At 45.5% G+C, this 21838-nt stretch overlaps 1 protein-coding gene across 1 annotated transcript; it reads left to right on the top strand.

Moving 5' to 3' along the window:
- The first annotated feature begins 922 nt into the window (after window positions 1-922).
- YIPF6 (Yip1 domain family member 6) lies at window positions 923-11066 on the top strand. Its single transcript, XM_081964178.1, has 7 exons — window positions 923-1063; window positions 3828-3956; window positions 4606-4684; window positions 4918-4960; window positions 5946-6071; window positions 6707-6864; window positions 9333-11066. The coding sequence occupies exons 1-7, from the start codon at window positions 992-994 to the stop codon at window positions 9446-9448; spliced, it is 723 nt and encodes a 240-aa protein (XP_081820304.1). The 5' UTR covers window positions 923-991; the 3' UTR covers window positions 9449-11066.
- The last annotated feature ends 10772 nt before the right edge of the window (window positions 11067-21838 follow it).

Below are 21838 nucleotides of genomic sequence, written 5' to 3'. Positions count from 1 at the left end.
TAGCTTTAGTTTTCATTTTTAATAAATCCCAGCTGAACCATGTATAATTTTTAAAAGGAAGTTGTTTCCAAAACAGGAAAAAATTAGGGACATCTTTGGGAATTCAAAGAGTTCCTGCTACTTTGCATTTATTTATTTATTTCGAGGAGAAAATACCTCATGTGTTTTTTTTTTGTATGTGAAATTCTGCATTGGTTTTCGTGTAAATCTAAATGCCACTATTTTAATAGCCATTTCAGGATTCTTTATTTTGAATGAAACAATGATCCTTGTGAAACATTTTGTACTTGCAGTGAAAAGAAATAAAAAGAATATGTCTCCTGTATACACTCTCCGTGCTGTCTCAGTATCCCATTAACATCCTTAACAGATCATTCTTTTACAGCCATTCATTTAGTGACAGCTTGAAGTTAGGATGGCACTGAAAAACGACTTAGACTGAGGGTTTTCACACAACCATTCCAGCAGTCATGGGGTGATCTCCATTTGTAACCTTCCCAGCTGGCTGCCAACAAGCCAATGGAAGGAGCCAGATTCGCTTAATGACACGGTGGTTCGCTTAACAACGCTGGCAAAAATGGTTTTAAAGCGGGACGAATCTCATTCAGCATCTGCCTTGCTTAGCAATGAAAATAGTATCCGTTGTGGTCGTAAGTCGAGGACTGCCTGCCCTAGCGAATCGGGGGTTGATTGGGGGCTTTGTAGCCCGGCCCGACTCGCAGCTGAGCCTCTGGGCAGCGCCTCCCTTGCCGGGCCGTTCGGAGAGCGACGAAAGGGAGGCGTGGGGGTGGACTAGATGACCTACAAGGTCCCTTCCTAATCTGCCTTTCCAGCGCCAAAGCGCGGGGACTCCCCGGATTCCCCTCGGCTTTTGCGTGATGACGTCACCGCCACGCCCCCAGGGGGGCTCCCCGCCGAGTGACGTCACCCCGGCGCCGTCGCGCGTCGATGATGCCATCTCCACGTCTCCGGTCCACAGCCGCGGATCGAGATGGCGGCGGCGGCGGCGGCGGCGATGGACGGAGAGGCGGCGGCGGGGGGCGACGGAGCCACGAAGCCGCTGGTAGGAGGGGCGACGAGGGCGGCGGGCCTGCGGGCCGTTCCCGGGGCGGCGAGGCAGAGAGCTTCGTCCGAGGGGTCGCCCGAGGCTCCGGGTGCAGCGCCGCTGATTAGGCGGGGCGGCTGGTGGGGCTCGAAGCGGCTGTTGTGCCGGTGGGGAGCTGAGGCTCCGGTCCTCGCCTTTCTTCCTCTGCGACCTTCCAGGTTGGGTTAGAATAGCGTTGAATAGTAATAGCCCTTAGATCAGGGGTTCCCTAAACCCGGCCCCTTTAAGACGTGTGGACTTCAACTCCCAGAAACCTCCAGCCAGCATAGCTGGCTGGAGGATTCTGGGAGTTGAAGTCCACACGTCTTAAAGGGGCCGAGTTTGAAGACCTCTTGCCTTAGACTTATACACAGCTTCACAGTCCTTTTTATAGCCCTCTCCAAGCGGTTTACAGCGCATGTGGTCTCTAGAAAGAGTGCAGAGGAGAGCAACAGGATGATTAGGAGACTGGAGGCTAAAATATATGAAGAACGCTTGCAGGAACTGGGCCTGGCTAGTCTAGTGAAGAGAAGGACCAGGGGAGACAGAATAGCAGTCTTCCAATATTTGAGGGGCTGCCACAGAGTTCAAGCTGTTTTCCAAAGGACCACCAGGCAGCATATGTGGTATCTGGCTAAATAGTAGTAACTGTGAGAGGGATCTTGGAGTCCTAGTAGACTATCACTTAAATATGAGCCAGCCATGTGCTGCTGCAGCCACAAAAAGCCAATACAATCCTAGGCTGCATCAAGAAAAGGATAGAAATAAGACCCAGTGAAGTGTTAATACTGCTTTATAATGCCTTAGAAAGGCCGCACATAGAGTATTGCATCCAGTTTTGGTCACCACACTATTAAAAAGATGTTGAGGCTCTAGAAAATGTGCAGAGGAGAGCAAACAGGATGATTAGGAGACCGGAGACTAAAACATATGATGAACGGTTGCAGGAACTGGGCATGGCTAATTTAGCAAAGAGAAAGTCCTGTTTAGGAAAGGGCGCGGTTTATAAATAAAAGTTTGATTGATTGATTGATTGATTGATTAGGAAAGACCAGGGGAGACAGGAGAGCAGTCTTCCAATATTTGAGGGGCTGCCACAGAGAGGAGGGGGTTTAAGCTATTTTCCAAAGCACCTAAAAGCCAGACAAGGAATAATGGATGGAAACTGATCAAGAACAGATTCAACCTGGAAATAAGGAGAAATTTTCTGGCAGTCAGAACAATCAACCAATGGAACAGAAGTTATCTTTAGAAGTTGTGGGAGCTTCATCACTGGAAGCTTTCAAGAAGAGACTGGACTGCCATTTGTCAGAAATGGTGTAGGTCTCCTGCTTGGGTGGGGGGTTGGACTAGATGACCTACAAGGTCCCATCCAATTCTGTCAATCTAATCTAGTTGGCAACAATCTGGGTCCTCATTCTAGGTAATAGTTTCCTTCTATCTTTGGAAAACAGCTGGAGAACAGTCTAGTGCCCAGAGTTTCCTAAATGGGACGTTAAGATTGAACAGTTATATTTAATTCTGATATCATAGTCTTGCAATAGTTTTGCTGATGATCCTGGTTAAAAGGATAGGCCGCAATTATACACACATTGAAAGAAGGTGGCTTGCAAAATTGCACGTGTTTTGCTCTTCTCTAACACGTTTAGAAAGGTGGAAGTTGCTTCCAGTGCGGTTCTCAGAACAGGATTTAAAGATGTACAATAAAATGATTGGCCCCTGGTGTCATGCAGGTAGTCCTCAATTTACAACAATTCCTTTAGCGTCTATTCAAAGCTACAACAGCACTGAAAGAAATGACTTATGACTGTTTTTCACAGTTACAACTTTTCCAGCATCCCCACAGTCATTGTCATTTGGATGCTCAACAACTAGCTCATACTTATGACGGTCGCAGTGTCCCAGGGTCACGTGATCCCCTTCTGAAACCTTCTGACAAGCAAAGTGAATGGGGAAACCAGATTCACTTAACAACAGGTTACTTAACAGCTGCAGAGATTCACTTAACAACTGTGGCAAGAAATGTCATAAAATGGGGCAAAACTCACTTAACAACAGACATTTTGGGCTCAATTGTGCTTGTAAGTTGAGGACTTCCTGCATTTAATAATGGAACTAAACTCAGCCCATTGCTGCAAGGTACAAAATCCAATTATCTCTGACCATTTTGTTGTAGCTGTACACCTAGTCCCATTGCCTTTCCATCAAGGGTGAATATTATGGAGTCTCCTTAAGCAGGTTTGGCCTATTCATGTCCCTCTCTGGGATATGTGGATATCTGAATTCAGATATGAAAAGTAGTAAGAAGTGCATAAACCAGGGGTGTCCAAAGTTGGGAACTTTAAGACTTGTGGACTTCAACTCCCAGAATTCCCCAGCCAGGCTGGCTGGGGAATTCTGGAAGTTGAAGTCCACAAGTCTTAAAGTTCCCAACTTTGGACACCCCTGGCATAAACCATCTTGAAATCAAGGCACTCTGATACCAGAATGGCTGTTCCAACCTTACTATCTGCATTCAGACTTGTTTTACATCCATTCCCAACTGTTGAAATGAAGGTCACTTCAGGACACTTCATGTTTGCGATTCTTAAACATCAGAATATCCTGCATGCTTCTGATTATATTTCCCGTTATCTGGGATTGATCAGGTACAAAATATTTTCAAATGCAAATACTCCTGCTGTGCTATTTATTAATTGCTTGCTCGATATAATTAATATTTTTTAAAACCTTGTGTAAATAGTTTGCAGGTCTTGCAGATGTGTCAATATCAGAAGATATCCCTGTAGAAGGGGAAATTACTGTTCCTATGGGCTCTAGTACCCCGGATGAAGACTATTCCACATTAGATGAACCAGTAAAAGAGACTGTGGTAAGTACCTTGGTGAAGGGGAAAAAATTCCATCAGATTTCTCTTAGTGTTCTTGGCAATAAAGTGCAAAAATAAGACATCTGAGGATATCAACATTGGGTGGTTTTGATAAATCAGTTTTTTGTGGCAATATTAGTGAAGCCATTACAAAAGACCTTCAGTTGCTTTGCGTCAGATTACAGTTATCTTGGTTACAGATAATTTTTGTATGTGTTTTTCTGCTACCTGCATTAATTTGCTCTCTCCTAAGCAATATTTATGCAATACAAAAATCATTTTCAAACTGTAGAGTATTCCAAGGTGTCTCAAGTCGGTTTGTCAGCTTTCAGAGTTGGGATTTCCTGGAATATTGTATTGCTTTTGAAGATGCATTTGCATATTGTTAATTGTTGTAGTTTAAAAGTAATCCACTTGAGGTGTCAATCCTACTTTTAATGAATCACTTAGTTTGCAGGATTGAATAAAAAGCTGGTTAGTGAAATCCCCTTTGATCAAAATTGGAATCTGTAGGTTTAAATTAAATTTTTGCCAGCACTAGAAAGAAGAAAAGAGAAATTCAGCTCAATCACTGCAATTAGCATTGATATGACTTGTGTAAATGTATCTTACCTAAACTTATTTTTGACTGAACTTTCATTGGATTTTTCAGATGCGGGATTTGAAAGCAGTTGGAAAGAAATTTGTCCATGTCATGTATCCCAAAAAAAGCAGCGCACTCCTCAAAGACTGTAGGTGCCAGAAATGTTGAAAACCTTAAACAGGGGTCTCCAAATTTGGCAACTTTAAGACGTTGCCAAGTTTGGAGACCCTTGCCTTAAACTGTGCTAAATTCTGTGAAGGCATGCTTGCCTCAGAATACAGTGTAACACAAGAGGGAGGGAGAGCTTGGAAATAGCCATTTGGGGGTTATCAATTTTGCGTTCCCTTGTAGAAATCATCTGTGTGATTTATTTCTTTGCAGGGGATTTATGGGGTCCATTAATCCTGTGTGTTTTCCTTGCACTGTAAGTACTTATATTATTTACCACTCCCCACCCTAATGCTCTAAAATTGTGTTGTTCACTGGAAAATATAAATGCAACGCAGCAGTTGTACATTCTACAAATTTCAAGGGAGCACCATTTCAAGAACCAAATGTATGGACTTGGTTTAATAAACATCCATATGACTCTTGAAATCTGTACATTGCAGAAGAGCCTGCACTTCATTCTTTCTGTGCTGAACATTTTACCGTATTTTTCGGCGTATAAGACGCACCTTTTACCCTCAAAAAAGAGGCTGAAAATCTGGGGGCATCTTATACACTGAATACAGCATTTTTTGCCTCCTGAAACTCTGCTCCCTTTAGCAAAATGGCCGTGCATAGCTTTTAGAAGGCTTTCAGAGAGCTCCTGCTGGCTGGGGAGGGCAGAAATGACAGCCCCCCCCCCCCCCCAGCACTCTATAAGCTTCCTAAAGGCTATCCATGCCCCTTTTTTGACAAAAAATGGGCACGTTTTTGCAAAAAATGGGGCGTTATTTGCTCATTCCACCTCCCGAGCACTCTACAAGCCGCCTGAAGGCTATTCATGCCTTTTTTTTTACAAAAACGGGGCCGTTTTTGGAAGGTTTGCAGAGTGCAAAAAAAATTTGTTTTTAATTTTCCTCTTCAAGACCTTGCTGTGTCTTATACTCCAAAAAAATGGTAATTACAGATCTTACAACCCAACTTTCCTTTATAAACCTCCCCCACCAATTTGGAAGCTTCTTCTGTGCCTTAGGCCAAGGGATGGGACACTAAAGGTTGCTTCTGCCATCTTTTTTATTCAATATTTCTGTCCCACATTTCTTGTCTGAGAAGGATACTCAGACCATCATAAAGAGAAATAAAAGAGTGGCACAACAGTAAATAAAGATTATTTCCTTTAAAAGATCATAATACCATTGTCTGATGAATAAATCAGAACAGAGGTGCCTGCTTCTTTCTCCTAATTCATTTCTCTTCTCTAGAATGCTTCAGGGAGGAGCGGCAGATAGCACAGAGGACAGAGGGCCTCAGTTTGCAGAAGTCTTTGTTATCATCTGGTTTGGAGCAGTTGTCATAACCCTAAATTCCAAGCTCCTGGGAGGAACCATGTAAGTGACCAGGAGAGCTGTCTTCTGGGGTGGGGAAAGAGTTTGACTTCCTTGGCGATTCTCCAGATGAGAATTGCTTTAATTCAGGGAGAGGCAGCTTTTGCCTGAGGATGATAAAGGCATACCTGATTGGGGCAATTTCTGGTCTTGAACAGTAGGCTGGTTTATTCAGAATTTTTATCTTGAAGCCTTAAATTGCTGTTTGGGCCTTATTGAAAGCAGATGACACTATTGTTATTTAAAAGAGCAACAATAGATCTTGAGAACAGGCACTCTGGAGGCCCAAGACATAGAAGTTGGGGCATCTCTGTGGCCTAAGGATCCTGCCTTGCTAAACCAAAGTGCAGAGTGCTTTTAAGCAGCCGATGTTATGTTTATTTAAATATCTTAATTTTTAAAACAGCCTTTAAACATTTTAATTTTAAGCATGTTCTTTTCCTGCTACTAGCTTGCTCATCAAGGAGAAAGCTAAAAACAATTGGTTTTGTGAAAGCTTTCTAAAATCTTCTAATGACAGGCGGGTGGATAGCAGACGGCTTAGGCTCCCTTTTGTCTGGCGGTAGTTCTATTCTTCTCTTTGTCTCTCCCTTCTCTGCCCATTATCCTTTACCAGGACTTCTCTCTTTTTCGCCCAGATCTTTCTTCCAGAGCCTTTGTGTCCTGGGCTACTGCATCCTGCCACTCACCGTGGCTCTTTTGGTCTGCAGGCTTATACTGATCGCAAACAGTGGGACCGCCGGCTTCATTGTGCGCCTTTTAGTCGTCGTAGCAATGTTTGGCTGGTCAACTCTAGGTAAGTTGGGAATGGAAAGCTGTCAGAACGATCTCCGTGCATGGGAACGAGGACCACTGGGTTACCCCTGAGTTCATCTGCATATCATAATCCCAGTGTTTATGTTGATCAGAATTTTATGGGTTGCATTACAGGCAGCTTTTGCCTGAGGATGATAAAGGCATACCTGTTTAAAAAAAACAGGAGCAGCAGAAAATGAATTCACTAACACTGTATCATAGGCCAGTGTAGGAGGGGAGTCATGTTAGTTTACAGTAGCTACAAAATTTACAGTACTTAGAAAGAGATCAACAGTCCCTCTTCTGACTAACGTTTTTAAAAAGCCCAAGCTCTTGAGAGCTATAGCTCACTTCACCAAACGCATGAAGTGGATGGCTTAGATTGGGGCGTGGTGGAGGTGAAGAAAGGAGGGGAACGGGGTTATACAGATTACAGACAAGCAGTTAGGAGGGAAACAATAATCACAGAACATCAAGAAAGAAACCATATTCCCACAAAAACTGACATTAGTTATCTGGATTATAATTTTGTATATATATATATATTTCCATCCCCTTGTCGTCTTTTCTCTTTGCTCTTCTGTGTTTTCAAGCAGGACTGCAAGGAGAGAAGGAGCCAAGTTCAGGCTTTTTCCCAACAATCCTTGCAAATTGCTACTTCCGACTCCAATTAGAATAGGTTAACCTGCTTTGTTTCGTTTTTTTAATAGAAATTGAGATTTATATTTTAATGGACTGGTACTTCACTGGCATAAAAATAATCTGTAATGTTTTACATATCTTACCCTAAAAACATTTTGCTGTTTTTGTTTCGGGAAGCTTTCCTTAGTTGTTAAATTTTTGAAGGAATCCAAGGTACCTACTGTACAATTAATCCTGCCATTTCTGCATGAGCTGAAGGTGACTTCTGCAGGGATCTCATTTCATTCCTACAGCCACTCTGTGAGGCAGGCTGGGCCAAGAGAACCACTGGCCCCTGGTCTCCCTTCGGCTCTCCAAGGCTGAGGGGGCACTTCCGTCTGGTTCTACTCAGCACCGGTCCACTTTTCTTCGGTACATCACATCGGTTTTCAAAATTTAAATAATTGCGCAAGAATTAATATTCCATTAAAAAGCCAAACAGCTCTGCAACTCTTTATTTGCAGCCTTTTTATATGGGTTTTGTAATGATTATCTCAGTTGGTCTCGGCCAGGGATGGCAAAGCTTTTTGTAACCACGTGCCAAAATCGCCATAGGGCACACGCGTGACCACACCCACTGTGCAATGCGCCCCGCCCACCTGTGCACGCATGTGCATCCCCCCCATGCATGCACACATTGCCACCCCTCATGGGTGGGGGGAGTTTTTGCCCTCCCCCAGCTCTGGAGGCTTTCCTGAAGCCCGGGGAGGGCGAAAAAGGGGTCCCCCACCCCCACCCCCATCCCGGAGGCCCTCTGGAAACGGATCCTTTCCGAACTTCCAGTTGGCCTGTTGGGGCCGTTTCTCGCCCTCCCCAGGCTCCGGAGGCTTTCCTGAAGGCTGGGGAGGGCGAAAACAGCTTCACCCAGCCCTCCGGAAGGCCAAAAATCAGCTGGCATGCTTTTGCTGATGGCTGACACGCTGGCAGATATGGCTCTGCGTGCCACATTTGGCACACATGCCATAGGTTGGCCGTCATGGGCCTAGGCCAGGGGTGTCCAAACTTGGGAACTTTAAGACTTGTGGACTTCAGCTCCCAGAATTCCCCAGCCAGCATGGGGAATTCTGCGAGCTGAAGTCCACAAGTCTTAAATGGCTGGCTGGGTGGGGAATTCTGGGAGTTGAAGTCCACAAGTCTTAAAGTTCCCAAGTTTGGACACCCCTGGCCTAGGCACTAGCAAGAAAGCACTTTTTGAGTTCAGGTCCTGCCTTAGCCAGGAAAGCCGGCTGGGTGACCTTGAGCCAGTCCCTCCCTCTCAGTCCCAGCCCACCTCACAGGGTTGTTGTCATTGTGGGGAAGATAGGAGGAGGAAGGGGCGTTAGAGGTGTATCTACTGATTCTGCTGCCTCGATTTATTTGTAAAAACAATAAAGGCGGGTTGCGAATAAATAAAAAGAAAGGATGACTATTGTTTCCCAAGTTGGCTCTTGCCAATTCCACAAGGCAGAGGAGCTGAGCCAGGAATCCTCGTGGAGAGGCTGCCCTCCAGGTGGGCCCAGCTTCCCTTCCTGGAGCATCGGCTTGAGAGCAGCCTCCCGTGGCCAGTGGAGGGGATGCCTTTCTCCCCTCCCTCTCCTCCTGGCCAGTCTGAGCAAGCCCTCCTGGGCCAGATCCACTCCAGATCCAAGCATCAGCTTGTACTGCCCCCCTGGGGAGGGAACGGGCCGGGGCTGGCAAGGAACCATAGCTTTTGGGTGTATGGATGTGAGGCTGGTTTTATTTGATGTGTTATATTCCTGGTGCCGGTTTTTCCAACATGTGAAACATCTCCCTTGTTTCTTTTCCCAGCCTCTACGGCCTTCCTGGCAGACAGCCAACCCCCAAACCGCAAAGCTCTGGTCGTCTATCCCATTTTCCTTTTCTACTTCGTCATCAGCTGGATGATCCTGACCTTCACGCCGTAGCAGAGGCGCTCTTGGCAAAGACGACAAAAGTGAAGGAAGGTGTTTTTGTTGCTTTCCAATGAAAAACCTCTCTCTGGGGGTTGACCTGCCCCGCCTCTTTCTCTGTTTCTGCCGATATTTATAATGAATGTTCTGAAGAGGCCGGCAGGTTCCTCGCCTGAAGCCACAGAAGGCCTCCAGCTCCCTCCCTCCGCTTTCTTTGACGAGAACTACTGATGCCTCCCCCTGTTGAGTCCTCTTTTCTACTGATTCTGCGTGAGCCTCCAATAAGAGAAAGGCTAGAGGCGGTCGTATTTTGGGCCATCAAGATAGTCGACAAAAGAAAATATTGACTATGTACAGTTACCGGATTAATCAGAAGGCCACCGGTCTTTAGGAGAATACCGTCTTACAGTTTCAAAACATTTGATTTCTTGGGATGGGAAATGTTATCCAATTTCACTTACTGTCCAAAAACGAAAAGGAAAGGGTGCAAGAAAGAGGTGTCTCTTTTTTCCAGTTTTTTTCATCTGTTTTTAATCGTTCAAATTGGCGCACCCTCTTGGCTCCCTGCGCATGGGTTCAAAACGGCCTTGTGGAAGAAGACAAGAATAAAGCCATTTGGCCCAGATCAGCCGCAAGAGATCTTGAATCTCTCTTTAATGCAGGAGGGGGAATATGAGTTGTACCAGAATAATCAGCAGCTAAGTGTAGAGATGCCGAGTGATTCTGGCACGGGAGGTCTTGATTCTGGAAACATGAAGTTCAACTTCTGACCTTCTTGCATAGAGCCTGGTCATCAGAAAGGATTTCAGTTGGGTCATCCCACTGTGTGTCTTGCAGGGATGGTCGGTCTGACTTGGGAAAAGGGCTACGGGCTTTCTCTGTGAGCTCTGGCTTTTTAATTGCAAAACGAGGAAACTTATTTATGCAGCAAGGTGTGGCACAAGCTGTACTTCCTGGCTTCTGCACATTCACATCCATTGTGAAGCCTCTGGGAGAAGCTGCTCTTGAAACGGAATTCTTTGTTCTTGTCTAGCAAGATGTAGGCGGCAGCTGACAGCTTAGCGATAAGTAATTTAATTCACACGGTGTAATACCTTATTTTGTATTATTATATTACCTGTTAAATTAAGTTTGTTTTGTTGCACACTTGTCGGGGGTTTTGAAGAGTAAAAACTGTCCTATATAATATATAAATTGCTTCTTTGTGTTTCTTACTGAAAATATCTGCAGTTTTTTTCTTTACCATGGGTTTTACAGAACTAAATAAAGTATGGGATAAATGGTTTTGTTCTCCTTGCTTTGTTTGCCATTGAATGTAGAAAAGAGCAAGCTGATATGGAATATTATTTCTGTTCAAATGTGAAGGTATCTGTGGGGAGACCTCTTTAAGAACCTCAACTTAAGTAATCTCTGCGTAAGGAAAGTTCTTTTTAAAATACTTGCTGGATCCTTTAAAATTAATCTTTGTGGTGACATTTTATTTCACATATCATTCTAAATGGGCACAAATGTGAACTTTATCCTTCTCTTGATCAATATATGTTGTTCCAGGTTTGGCCTGGAAATAAAACTTTACATTTAGAGGTGAGATGGGCAGCATATACATTTAACAAATAAACAGTTTTCTTTTGAATCAGACTTAAGTCACTCATTTTGTGTGTGTGTGTGTGTGTGCGCTTACAAGGTAATTGAATAAGTTTGCTGAAAAGGAAATCTCTTGGTCAAAACCAGAGGTAAGGATCTTGCTTTTTATCTTTTTTTTTTTTTTTACAACAGCTGCTTAAGACGGTGTCAACGCTGAAGCTGGCCTGACTGAGACCATCTTGGAGGCTTCAGTGCTGCCACAGTGGAGCTGAGGGGTAGGGAGTGGGGAATAAAGATAGCTGGGGTTTTACAGCCAGGACAAAACAATTTCCCCTGAGAACCAAGGTCATTCCCCCTGCATAGAATGGTTTTTGTCTGAGATCGCTAGGAAACATGGGCTTTGTGCAGGTTCTAAGTGATGGCAAACCTTCTTTGCCTCAGGTGCCAAAAGCCCACCCCCATCAATTAATGCCCCCACCCACTGTGCCCCCTGCACATGCATGCGTGACCCACCCATCCCCTGTGCACATGTGCATAGCTTTCTTGGAGCCTGGGGAGGGTGAAAACAGCCTCCCCTGCCCCCCAACCCTCCCGGAGGCCCATTTTCCGACTTCCAATGGACCCAGTTTTTCCCTGAAGCCTCCGGAGGGTGAAAAGCAGCCCAATGGGCAAACCAGAAGCCCGTTCCTGAACTTCCGGTTTGCCCGTTGGGCGGTTTTTTGCCCTCCCAAGGTTTCAGGGAAGCCTCTGGAGGGTGAAAAACTATGAAAATCAAGGGTGAAAATCAGCTGGCCAGCCTGCGCGTGCGCACTGGAACTGACATGGCAACGCCACGCGTGCCCTCAGAAATGGCTCCACATGCCACCCGTGGCACGTATGCCGTAGTTTGGCCATTCACAGTTCTAAGTCCATGCTAAACTTCCATTAACTGTAGAGATTTGACCATTCTATAATATGGGCCTTTGGATGTGGTTCCTTCTGTCTTAAAAAGCATTGAATGGCCCTATCTTGGATTTTTAAAAATCTTCCATTTGTTTTTTATATGTGCTGTGAAATGAGTGGTTTGATTTATCTGCATGCTGTTAATAAAAGTGCATCTTTCTTAAAAAAAAAAGACCTTCTGATTCAGTGTTTCTCAACCTTGGCAACTTGAAGATGTCCGGACTTCAACTCCCAGAATTCCCCAGGCAGCTGCCTGGGGAATTCTGGGAGTTGAAGTCCGGACATCTTCAAGTTGCCAAGGTTGAGAAACCTTGTTCTAATTACATTACCAGGTAGACAGGCTTAATCAATGGAAGCATGGAGTTATTATTCCAGATGAAAAACCAATTTGTGGAATATATAAATTGTCAAATAGTCAGACTGCGGAATTGCTTTCAAAATTGCATTAGCCTCGTTAGCCACAAGCCCACCACTTCCCCAACCCAGAGTCGTGGGTTGTGCAGCTTTTCATTCCAGCCGTTCATTCCCTTGATTCCCATGAGTATGTTCTTCTCAGATAACAGGTTCTGGGGCAAGAGATAAGAGGTCCACGTCTTGTATTATATGACAACTCTTTGGATGTTTGAAAATGAAGATATTCTCCCATAGCCTGTAGTCTAAACAGATCAGGGGTGTCCAAACTTGGAAACTTTAAGACTTGTGGACTTCAACTCTAGGAGTTGAAGTCCACAAGTCTTAAAAGTTCCCACGTTTGGGCACCCCTGACTTAGATGCTTTAACTATTACTCATTGGGCTTATTTTTCAGACCCTTAACCATCTTGATAGTTCTCCTCTGATTTGTTCCAATTTGTCGCTACGCTTTTCATTCGTGTTGCTTGGAACTAGTGTTCTTCCACCAGCACCTACTGGAGTAAGTGACTGTAACGAATAACAATAACTGCCAGCAGTAGAACAATTGCTTCCCATGATCTCTACACTCCATAATCGGTTAACAGAGTTGGGAGGGACCTTGGGGTCTTCTAGTCCAATCCCCTGCACCATTTCTGACAAGTGGTTTGCCAGATTCTTCTTCAAAGCCTCCAGTGATGGATCACCCACGATTTCTGAAGGCAATCCATTCCACTGATTGAGTGTTCTCACTGTTAGGAAATTTCTCCTTAGTTCTAGGTTGGATCTCTACTTGATTCGTCTCCATTCATTGTTTCTTGGCTTGCTTTCAGATGCTTTGGAGAATAGGTTGATCCTCTGTTCCTTACAGCAATTATTGGAAGACTGCTATCATGTCACCCCTAGTCCTTCTTTCCACTCACTAGACTAACCCTACCCAATTCCTGCAATGGATGTTTTAGCCTCCAGGCCCCTAATCACCCTGGTTGCTCTTGACTGCACTGTTTCTCAACACTTTTAGGGTGACCAACGGCATGCAATGTTCCAGGTGTGGTCTTAGTAAGGCATTGTAAAGCAGTACCAGTATTTCACATGATCTTCATTCTCCCCCTCTATTAATGCAACCTACCACATCGCTGGCTCCTATTTAGATGATTGCCCCACTAGGACTCCTAGGTCCCTCTCACTGACATTGAGTCCGGTTGCACCAAATCTGTCCCTGTACCAGAGCAGCAACGGCAGGGCTTTTCTCCCGCCGCGCGGTCCAGGGTGCAAGAGAGTTTCAGCGCTGCCCTTGCGGGAATCCCCAGCTTCCTTGGCTGGACATCTGACCAGTGGCTTTCAGGAGGACAGAGTAGGGGCACAGCTCCTCAACATTGGGCTCAGCCGAAGCTTGCGCCAAGAAGCTGGGAACTCAGCCAGTGGGAGCTCACCATCGGAAACCCGGCTGGCAACAGTTAAACTCAAGAGCCGCTACCTTATACCCAAAGGATCTGAAATAGGGTGGTGTTAAGGAAGGAAGGCTGGGTGGCTCGGGGGCTCTACACTTGGCTGGGTACGGCGGGGAAGGGGCTGTGGAGCTGCATTGATCCCAAGGGCAGCCGCCAGGTCTCCATAGATGGCCGACTCAGTCCAAGCTCTGCCCTTTTTAAGAGGTCCCCAAAGACCTCCCCCCCCAAAGGTGAAACCGGGGCACCTCTGCGGAAGAGACTGGAGCAGCCCTTGTGGGAAGTGCTCCACCCCCCACCCCCCGAAGAATGAAATATTTTGGGGGATATCAAAAGAAGCAGAAAGTTATATTTCCTGAAAGGGAGAAGTAGAAAAACATGCTCTTAAAGACAGAAAGCAGCCTCAGTCTTAATAGCCCCCACCAAATATTTTGGGCCCATTAAGAAAGACTGGGACAATGAAACAGTACAGGGTTTCCTGCCTAGGCAGGGAGTTGGACTAGAAGACCTCCAAGGTCCCTTCCAACTCTACTATTGTATTGTATTGTATTGTATTGTATTGTATAATCTATCCACAAACACCTTTAGGAATTACCATATTTTTCAGAGTATAAGACGGACCTTTTTCCCTCAGAAAAGAGGGTGAAAATCTGGATGAGTCTTATACATGGAACACAGCATTTTTGGTGTCCCGAAACCCCATCCCCTTCACCAAAATAGCTGTACATAGCCTTTAGGAGGCTTCCAGGGTGCTCCTGGGGGCTGGGGAGGGCAGAAATGAGCGCCCCGAGTCCCTTTTTGGGAGAGGGGGCGGTTTAGAAATCCAAAGAAATAAATAATAATAATGAACAACAGGCTGTTTTGTGCTCATTTTTGCTTCCCAAGACCCCAGGAGCACTCTATAAGTCTCCTAAAGGCTATTCGTGCCCTTTTTTTTTTTTTTTTGACAAAAAAGAGACGCATTTTTGCGAAAAATTGGCTGTTTTGGGGAGGTCTGCTGAGTGCAAAAACTTTTTTTTTAAACTTGCCTCTTCAAAATCTTGGTGTGTCGTATACTCCAAAAAATACGGTAAGATGGCATTAAGAAAGGACAGGAGATGATCTTAACCCCATTCATTAAAAAAAGTGGAAACAATACCAATCCCTTAAGAAAAGTTAGGCTAGAGGCAATAGATAACAGGATAAAATCAATTACACATGCCTGATAGGATTAGGACTAAGAAAGTAATAATTAAGACCCATCACGAACCTTTGCGAAACAAGTAAAGCCAATCAAATAATAAAAACACACAAAGCAGGACTCCAGATTACAAGATGCTGTAAAAGCTCTATAATAGTCCATGTAGAAGCTAAACCAACCGATCAGCTGTCCCAGAATCACCTCCTGTTGGTGGTTCTATTCAACTTTCCAGTCACCTCCGTGTTAATTTCATCTTGGACCTGGACCTGGGATTTATCTTAGTGGGGGAGCAGCCAGTGTCCCCCAAGGGCTTTGAAGAAAAGGGGAGGAGGCAGGCAGGCCCCCGAATCAGGCCCACCCTTCCATTTGGATCACTGTGCCAGGTTCGCATCAGGTGCTTGATCCTAAACTCTGGATAACGATCAGTCGTTGTGCCTAAACAAGTAACCCTGATAGGGCTTAGTATGATGGTCAGCGTTCATTCCCACGATGCATGGAACCATAAACTCATTTCAGGGTCTTTTGGGAGATTCAGCTTGTGTTTCTGGGAGATGCTTCCAAGCACAGGGCCTTGGCTGATCCCAGATATTTTGCCAGAGCAAAAGCCTCAATAAAATTCACATGAACCGATGCAGAAAGTCTTGCCTGCGAGCTCAACGAGCCACCACTTCTACACAGCACATCTGGAAGTGGAGAGTTGGGGCCTCGTGTAGCTGAGAGGTCATCTTGCCAGAAGTGGGCAGCAACACAGATGTCCCCCTTTCTCTATCTCCAAAAGTGACTCCCAATATTTTCAGCATAGATTGCACTGATCAACCTTAAGATCACAAGTGGGACCACTTTTATAGAGCACTTGGGAAAAAAACCTCCCAAAGCTATTATCCAAAAGGGCAGCTCCGTCTTTCAGTAAACTGAGAGGCGCTAGTTCACACCAAGTCTCAGGCCCAGGGGTGACCCCTGTACTTGCAGCATGAAAAGGCAAGTAGAATATGTAAATCCTAGGACTGGAAGGGACCTTAGAGGTCATCTAGTCCAACCCCCTGCTCAAGACTCCGTACTCTAAATGTTTATGGAGCTTCTCAGTCCTCCAGCTCATGGTTGTCCCAAAGGTGCTTTTTTCAAGAGGGAACTGAACTGTTTGGTTTTTCTTTGGAGACATTTCGCTTCTGAAGAGCTAAAGAAGCTTCTTGGATGAGAAGCGAAACCACTTCTGGGAAAAGCCAGACGGTCCAGTTGCCTTTTGACAAAAAAACACCTGTGGATCTCCGTGTTCTTTTGTGTAAGGGCTGAAATGGGCAAGGCAAGAACGGGAAATTTCCAGATGAGAGAGAACCATTGTGCAGGTGGTGGTATTACCCGTTCAGCTGCTCTTGGGGCTGTTAACCAAACAATCAAGCATCTGTTCACTCAGAAAGCTGGAAGAAAATCTCTCAAGTTTAGGCTGCCTGGACTATGTATATACTATATTTGCACTTCAGTGTACAAATGTTCTGGTGTATATAATCTTCCATTCTTAATTGCAATAAAAGTGACAATGTACCATATTTTTCAGAGTATAAGAAGCACCCTTTTCTCTCAAAAAAGAGGCTGAAAATCTGAGTGCGTCTTATACACTGAATACAGCAATTTTGGCCTCCCGAACCCCCGCCCCCTTTGCAAAAACGGCCGTGCATAGCCTTTAGGAGGCTTTCAGAATACTCCTGGAGGCTGGGGAGGGCACAAATGAGCACAAACAGTCCCAGGAGCACTCTATAAGCCTCCTAAAGGCTATGCATGCCCTTTTTTTTGACAGAAAAGGGCTCATTTTGTGTTTTTGGGAGATCTGCAGAGCGCAAAAACTTTTTTTTAAAAAAAATGTCTCTTAAAAATCTTGGTGCATCTTATACTCCGGTGCGTCTTATACTCCAAAAAAATACAGTAGCTGAATTGCAGTTCGAATCCTCAGTCAGGCCAAGGCTCCTGTGGAATAAAAGGTTAATGAGTCATAAAGCTAAGATTTACTGCCAAGCCTCGTCTGACATCTGTGCTCTTACCTCGGGAATATTTGAGGATTGTTTGATCATACAAAAAACAATGGCTGAGATGCCTAATTGTGTATGCGCTTTGGACTGGAGTGTGTAAATAGCCACATTGAGTTCAGTGCAGTGAGTTGGGCATTTTTGTGTGTGAATTTTCAATAAATCTGTCTGGTCCCTGTTACGTGTGCAGGACATCTGGGCCCATTTACTCATAAGCAGACTCCGTTGATACTAACTGAACTTGTTGGAAGAAAAATCCAGTCCAGTTTGAAGCCAGGAGAAAGTCTCTAGAAATAAAACGGAGGCTGATTGGAAAGAAGGACTCTGCTTATTTGGATGCCAGAAGCTTCAATGACAACAGCAAATGATTCTGGGGTGGCTGACCTCTTGGCTTAGGAATGGATAGGTTTTTATAGGGTTCTGAGATGCTCCAGGAGGTTATGCAATGTAGTAAGCCTTGCGTCTTTTGCTGTTCTAATGGCAGTGGGTTAATCCTACTATGTCCTAAAAGTCATGTCCTGTTCTTTGAATTTGGGTGGGGGATGTAAATCCTTAATCCCATCAGTTGGAGCTGAAGGTGTTTTGTTTTATTTAGATTGATTGATTGGCCCAATCTTTCTTAATGAGCACAAAATCTCCATCTCTAAAGACTTCAGGCATTGGCTTGCGGCTTTTAAGAAAGACTGGGGGCTGCTTTCTGGCTTTAAGAACATGTTTCTCCATTTCTCCTTTGGAGAAATATAACATCCTGCCTCTTTAATATTAATAATAAAGAATATTTTAATCAGGGCCTTCCTACAAACTGAAGGCACAACTGGGCAACAGGACACATTCATGCTACAGTTCTGTAACCCCCAAAGGATTGAGAACATGATGTGTCCCCTGTATTCTTTCCTGCAGGCTGAGTTTGCAAATCCCTAAAGTTAAGTCAGTTTGCATAATTTGTACTTCAGGCTGTTGGGTCAAACCGGGGTGATGATTTTTTTGTAATCAAGTGTCTTGTGCAAAACCACAGAATTGAGATAAATTTATTTATTTATTTATTTATTTATTTGCACTTCTAGACCGCCCCCTCTCCCAAAAGGGACTCGGAAGCCATGATTCAGTTAACCACAGGTTAGAACTGTGCAAATGCAGCTGTGATATTCTCTTTCCATCCGTGCTTGTTGAATTTGATAGTGGCAAAATGTGGGCCTATTGGCCTGGATATCTTGGCTTCCTCCCACAGCCGGGCACAATTTGCCCCCTTCTTGATGGGTATCAGGACAGAGTTTTAGCAGCTCCAAAATATCTGGAAGCTGCTTCTGAGTCTTGTGGCCTCTTGGAAGTGGTCCAATGTGAAGAAGCCACCTCTGGCTGATGGGTCATCTGTTGTGCTTGGGGAGGTCAAAGATAAACATCCCCTTTGCAAACAGTTGAGTGTTTAATCTGTTTCTTTAATGAACAAGGCTCTGGGAAGTTAGAACAATTAATCAGTGGAACAGAAATTGCCTTCAGAAGTTGTGAATGCCCCAACACTGGAAGTCTTTAAGAAGATGTTGGATAGCCATTTGCCTGAAATGGTAGAGGGCTTCCTGCCTAGGCAGGGGGTTGGACTAGAAGACCTCCAAGGTCCCTTCCAACTCTACTATTGTATTGTATCTTTTCTCACTCTTCAAATGATAACCCAGCAGAGGTGGGTTCCGACCAGTTCAGCTGAGTAGGTAGTAACTCAGCCTGCCACTCCCCCAAACAGGTTCTATTGTCAGCGCTATCTTGATTTTTGGTTCCTGCTTTTAGCCTGGCTCTACCAGCCAATGGAAGCTTACAGGCTTTTGTTTAGGACCCATGTGGCTCTTTGAATGTTTCAGGTTGCCAAGCCCTGTCCTGGAGGGATACGATTAACCAGGCATGGATGGTTAGTTACCAGGTGACCAAAGTATCTCCAGGGCAGGATAATAATAGCTCAGAGACTCTCATAAAAATCTTTAAAATCCTAACCAAATATCTAGAGTTCTCTCATAGGATCTCTAGAATCATAAAATGGGAGTTTGACAGGATTCAACTAAAGCCTCTTCTTCATTCTGACTGAAGAAAAACCGCGAGAAAGGAGAATTGTGCTGCCTCTTCTTTACCTCCTAAAACTCTCAACCACTAGGCAGGAAGGGAGCTCTCGAATGGCTTCTGGGGAAAGTAAAGTCATCATCATAGAGCATTTCTAAAATGCTTCTCTGAAGGCCCAAGAGACTCTTGCTGGCCAGGAAGGCATCTGGAAAACTTCAACCCTTTTTCATGGGGGATTTCTCCAGAGTCTTGGTGAGACTTGCTGCCAATTCCAGCGCCACACTTTGTGGCATGTCCCTGCCTCCTTGGCCTTTCTGCCCTTTGTCATCAGGGCCAACTTCACTACCTCTGTGTTTGGCCTGCAGCCATCTTTTCTTTTGGGACTTTGGCCTGCCACCCTTTCTATTATTCTGCTATGCATTTTCTGTTGTGGGAAAATGGGGGGGGGGGGATTATACGGAGCTAAATGCTATGTAGCCATAACAAAATTCTTTCTAGAAATCCAAGGTCATCCTTTGTCTTCTGCACCTGACTGGAACTGGATGGGTGGAACTGCCAGCATGGCAGTGGGAGATTGGACCATGAGATGGATTTGTGGGTCGGGGGTGGGGGGCAAGATCTTGAACTTTCAACTGGGTGGGGAAAACTGGGAGGCTTTCAGATTCGGGTTTTCCCAGATGTGCCAACATGACTCTCTTCATCAATTGGAACTTGGAGCAATACTTTGACTTGGACTCTGATTTACTTTTGGATGCTATTTGAACCCTGACACTTGGATGTCCCTCTCCGTCAGTTGTTCTTCACCTTATGACTCAAGCCGTAACATTTTAGCCTGTGCTGGCCAGCTGACTTTGGCCTTCTTTTGAAGCTTCCAGAGGGCAAAAAACCAGCCCTACAGGCAAACCGGAAGTTCAGGAATGGATTTCTGGTTTGCTCGTAGGGGAGGTTTTATCCCTCCGGAGCCTTCAGGGACCTTCAGGAGGCTTCCCTGAAGGCTCCAGAGGACTAAAACCAGCCCTACGAGCAAACCATAGGGCCAGTTTTTCGCACTCCAGAGGCTTCAGGGAAGCTCCAGAAGCCTCCGGAGAGCCTCGGGGGGTGGGGGCTGTTTTCACCCTCCCCAGGCTCCTATAAAGCCTCTGGAGCCTGGGTAGGGTGAAAAAAGCACGGCAAAACCAGGGGGGAGCACTGGCCATGCACGCTGGGGCTGTCCTCATAGCATTATGGGTGTGGCACACCCATGCAAAGCTCCCTGCGCTCCCCCCTAAAAGGTTCGCCATCACTGGTGTTGATAAACAGAAAAGCCTGGTTCTAAGGTTCAGTGAAGTTCCCTAGTTGGGTCATGAAACGTCTGGAGGAAAACTGCCAAGCTCAAAGAGCACCAAGGACCCCACAGTTCCACCCTCAACTGCAAATAGTCTCTTCTATTTGTCCTTCTCATTCATTCCACAGGAAGGTGAAACGTCAGGAGTGGAGAAGTGGAAGGAGGATGTGTGGAGTAGATCTGGATGTTTTTGCTTTCCAGCCTGGGATTTCCCCCCCCCCCCTCAGCTGCAGCCTGTTGCTTCTGCTGAAGGGAGAGAAGCTCCACTGCTTGCCAGAATCAAAACAAAAACCAATGTTCTTTCCGAGAATTTAGAGCCCCAACTGCCACTTCATGTGTCCCATGACCAGAGGGGATCTACAGATGGATTAACTGGTGTGCTCACGAATGTGTTCTCCGCTGATGAATCACTTGCAGATTACTGTTAGAAATAGGGCTTCTTCCCTTAACGTGTTTCCCCAGTCTCCAGATGGGCCTTGGCAGCGTCTAAGGGAGGTACAGAAAAGGAGGTCCTGGCAGGGCAGGAGATTGGCTGAATGGAAAAAGAAGGGACAAACCAGTGGTGGGTTGCTCTTACCGTCGCTACTGGTATGCTGTTCACCCCCCCTGTGACACCTAGCTGCTAGATGGGGCTCAGGCTGGGGGCTCATGCTATGCGCGTGCGCGCAATTGGCCTGTCGCTTTAAAACAAGGTATAGAACGCGGGCAGCTGGGCGGGACAAATGAGCCACCGTTACCAGTACGCTGTCAGCTGCTCCTGGCTATTAGTCAGCCTGGCTGGGGAATTCTGGGAGTTGAAGTCCACGAGTCTTAAAAGTTCCCAAGTTTGGACACCCCTGAGCTAAGGGAACTAGGTGTGTTGAGCCTAACAAAGAGAAGGTTTAAGCCTGTCTTCCGGTCCTTCAAGGGCAGTCACAGAGTTGAGGGCAACCGTTGACTCTCCAAAGCACCTGAAGGCAGAACAAGACAAAAAATGTGTGGAAGCTCATCAGAGGAAACTGAAAATAAGGAGGAATTTCCTGGCAGCGAGAACAGTTCACCCATGGAAAAACCTTCCACCCAAAGTTGTGGGTGTTCCATCGCTGGAGATTTTCAGGAAGAGATTGCAGAACCCTTTGTTCAGGTTGGTATAAGGCAGGGGTGTCCAAACTTGGGAACTTTAAGACTTGTGGACTTCAACTCCCAGAATTCCCCAGCCAGCTGGCTGGGGAATTCTGGGAGTTGAAGTCCACAAGTCTTAAAGTTCCCAAGTTTGGACACCCCAGGTATAAGGACTCCTGCCTTGGGCAGAGGCTTGGACTAGAAGACCTCCAAGGGCACTTCCAGCCTTAATGGTTCTATGATTCTTTCACTATCCAGAAACCACTTTGACTCTCTGTCGGGCCTGCAACCATCTTTTCTTTTGGGTCTTTGGCCTGCCACACTTTCTATTATTCTACTATGCATTTTCTATTGTGGGAAAATGGGAAGGGGGGATT

The sequence above is a fragment of the Natrix helvetica genome (assembly GCF_964273705.1).
Source record: "Natrix helvetica genome assembly, chromosome: 11".
NCBI lineage: Eukaryota > Metazoa > Chordata > Lepidosauria > Squamata > Natricidae > Natrix > Natrix helvetica.
Note: the sequence above shows the minus strand (reverse complement) of the source record. Positions and strands in the feature narration are given on the sequence as shown.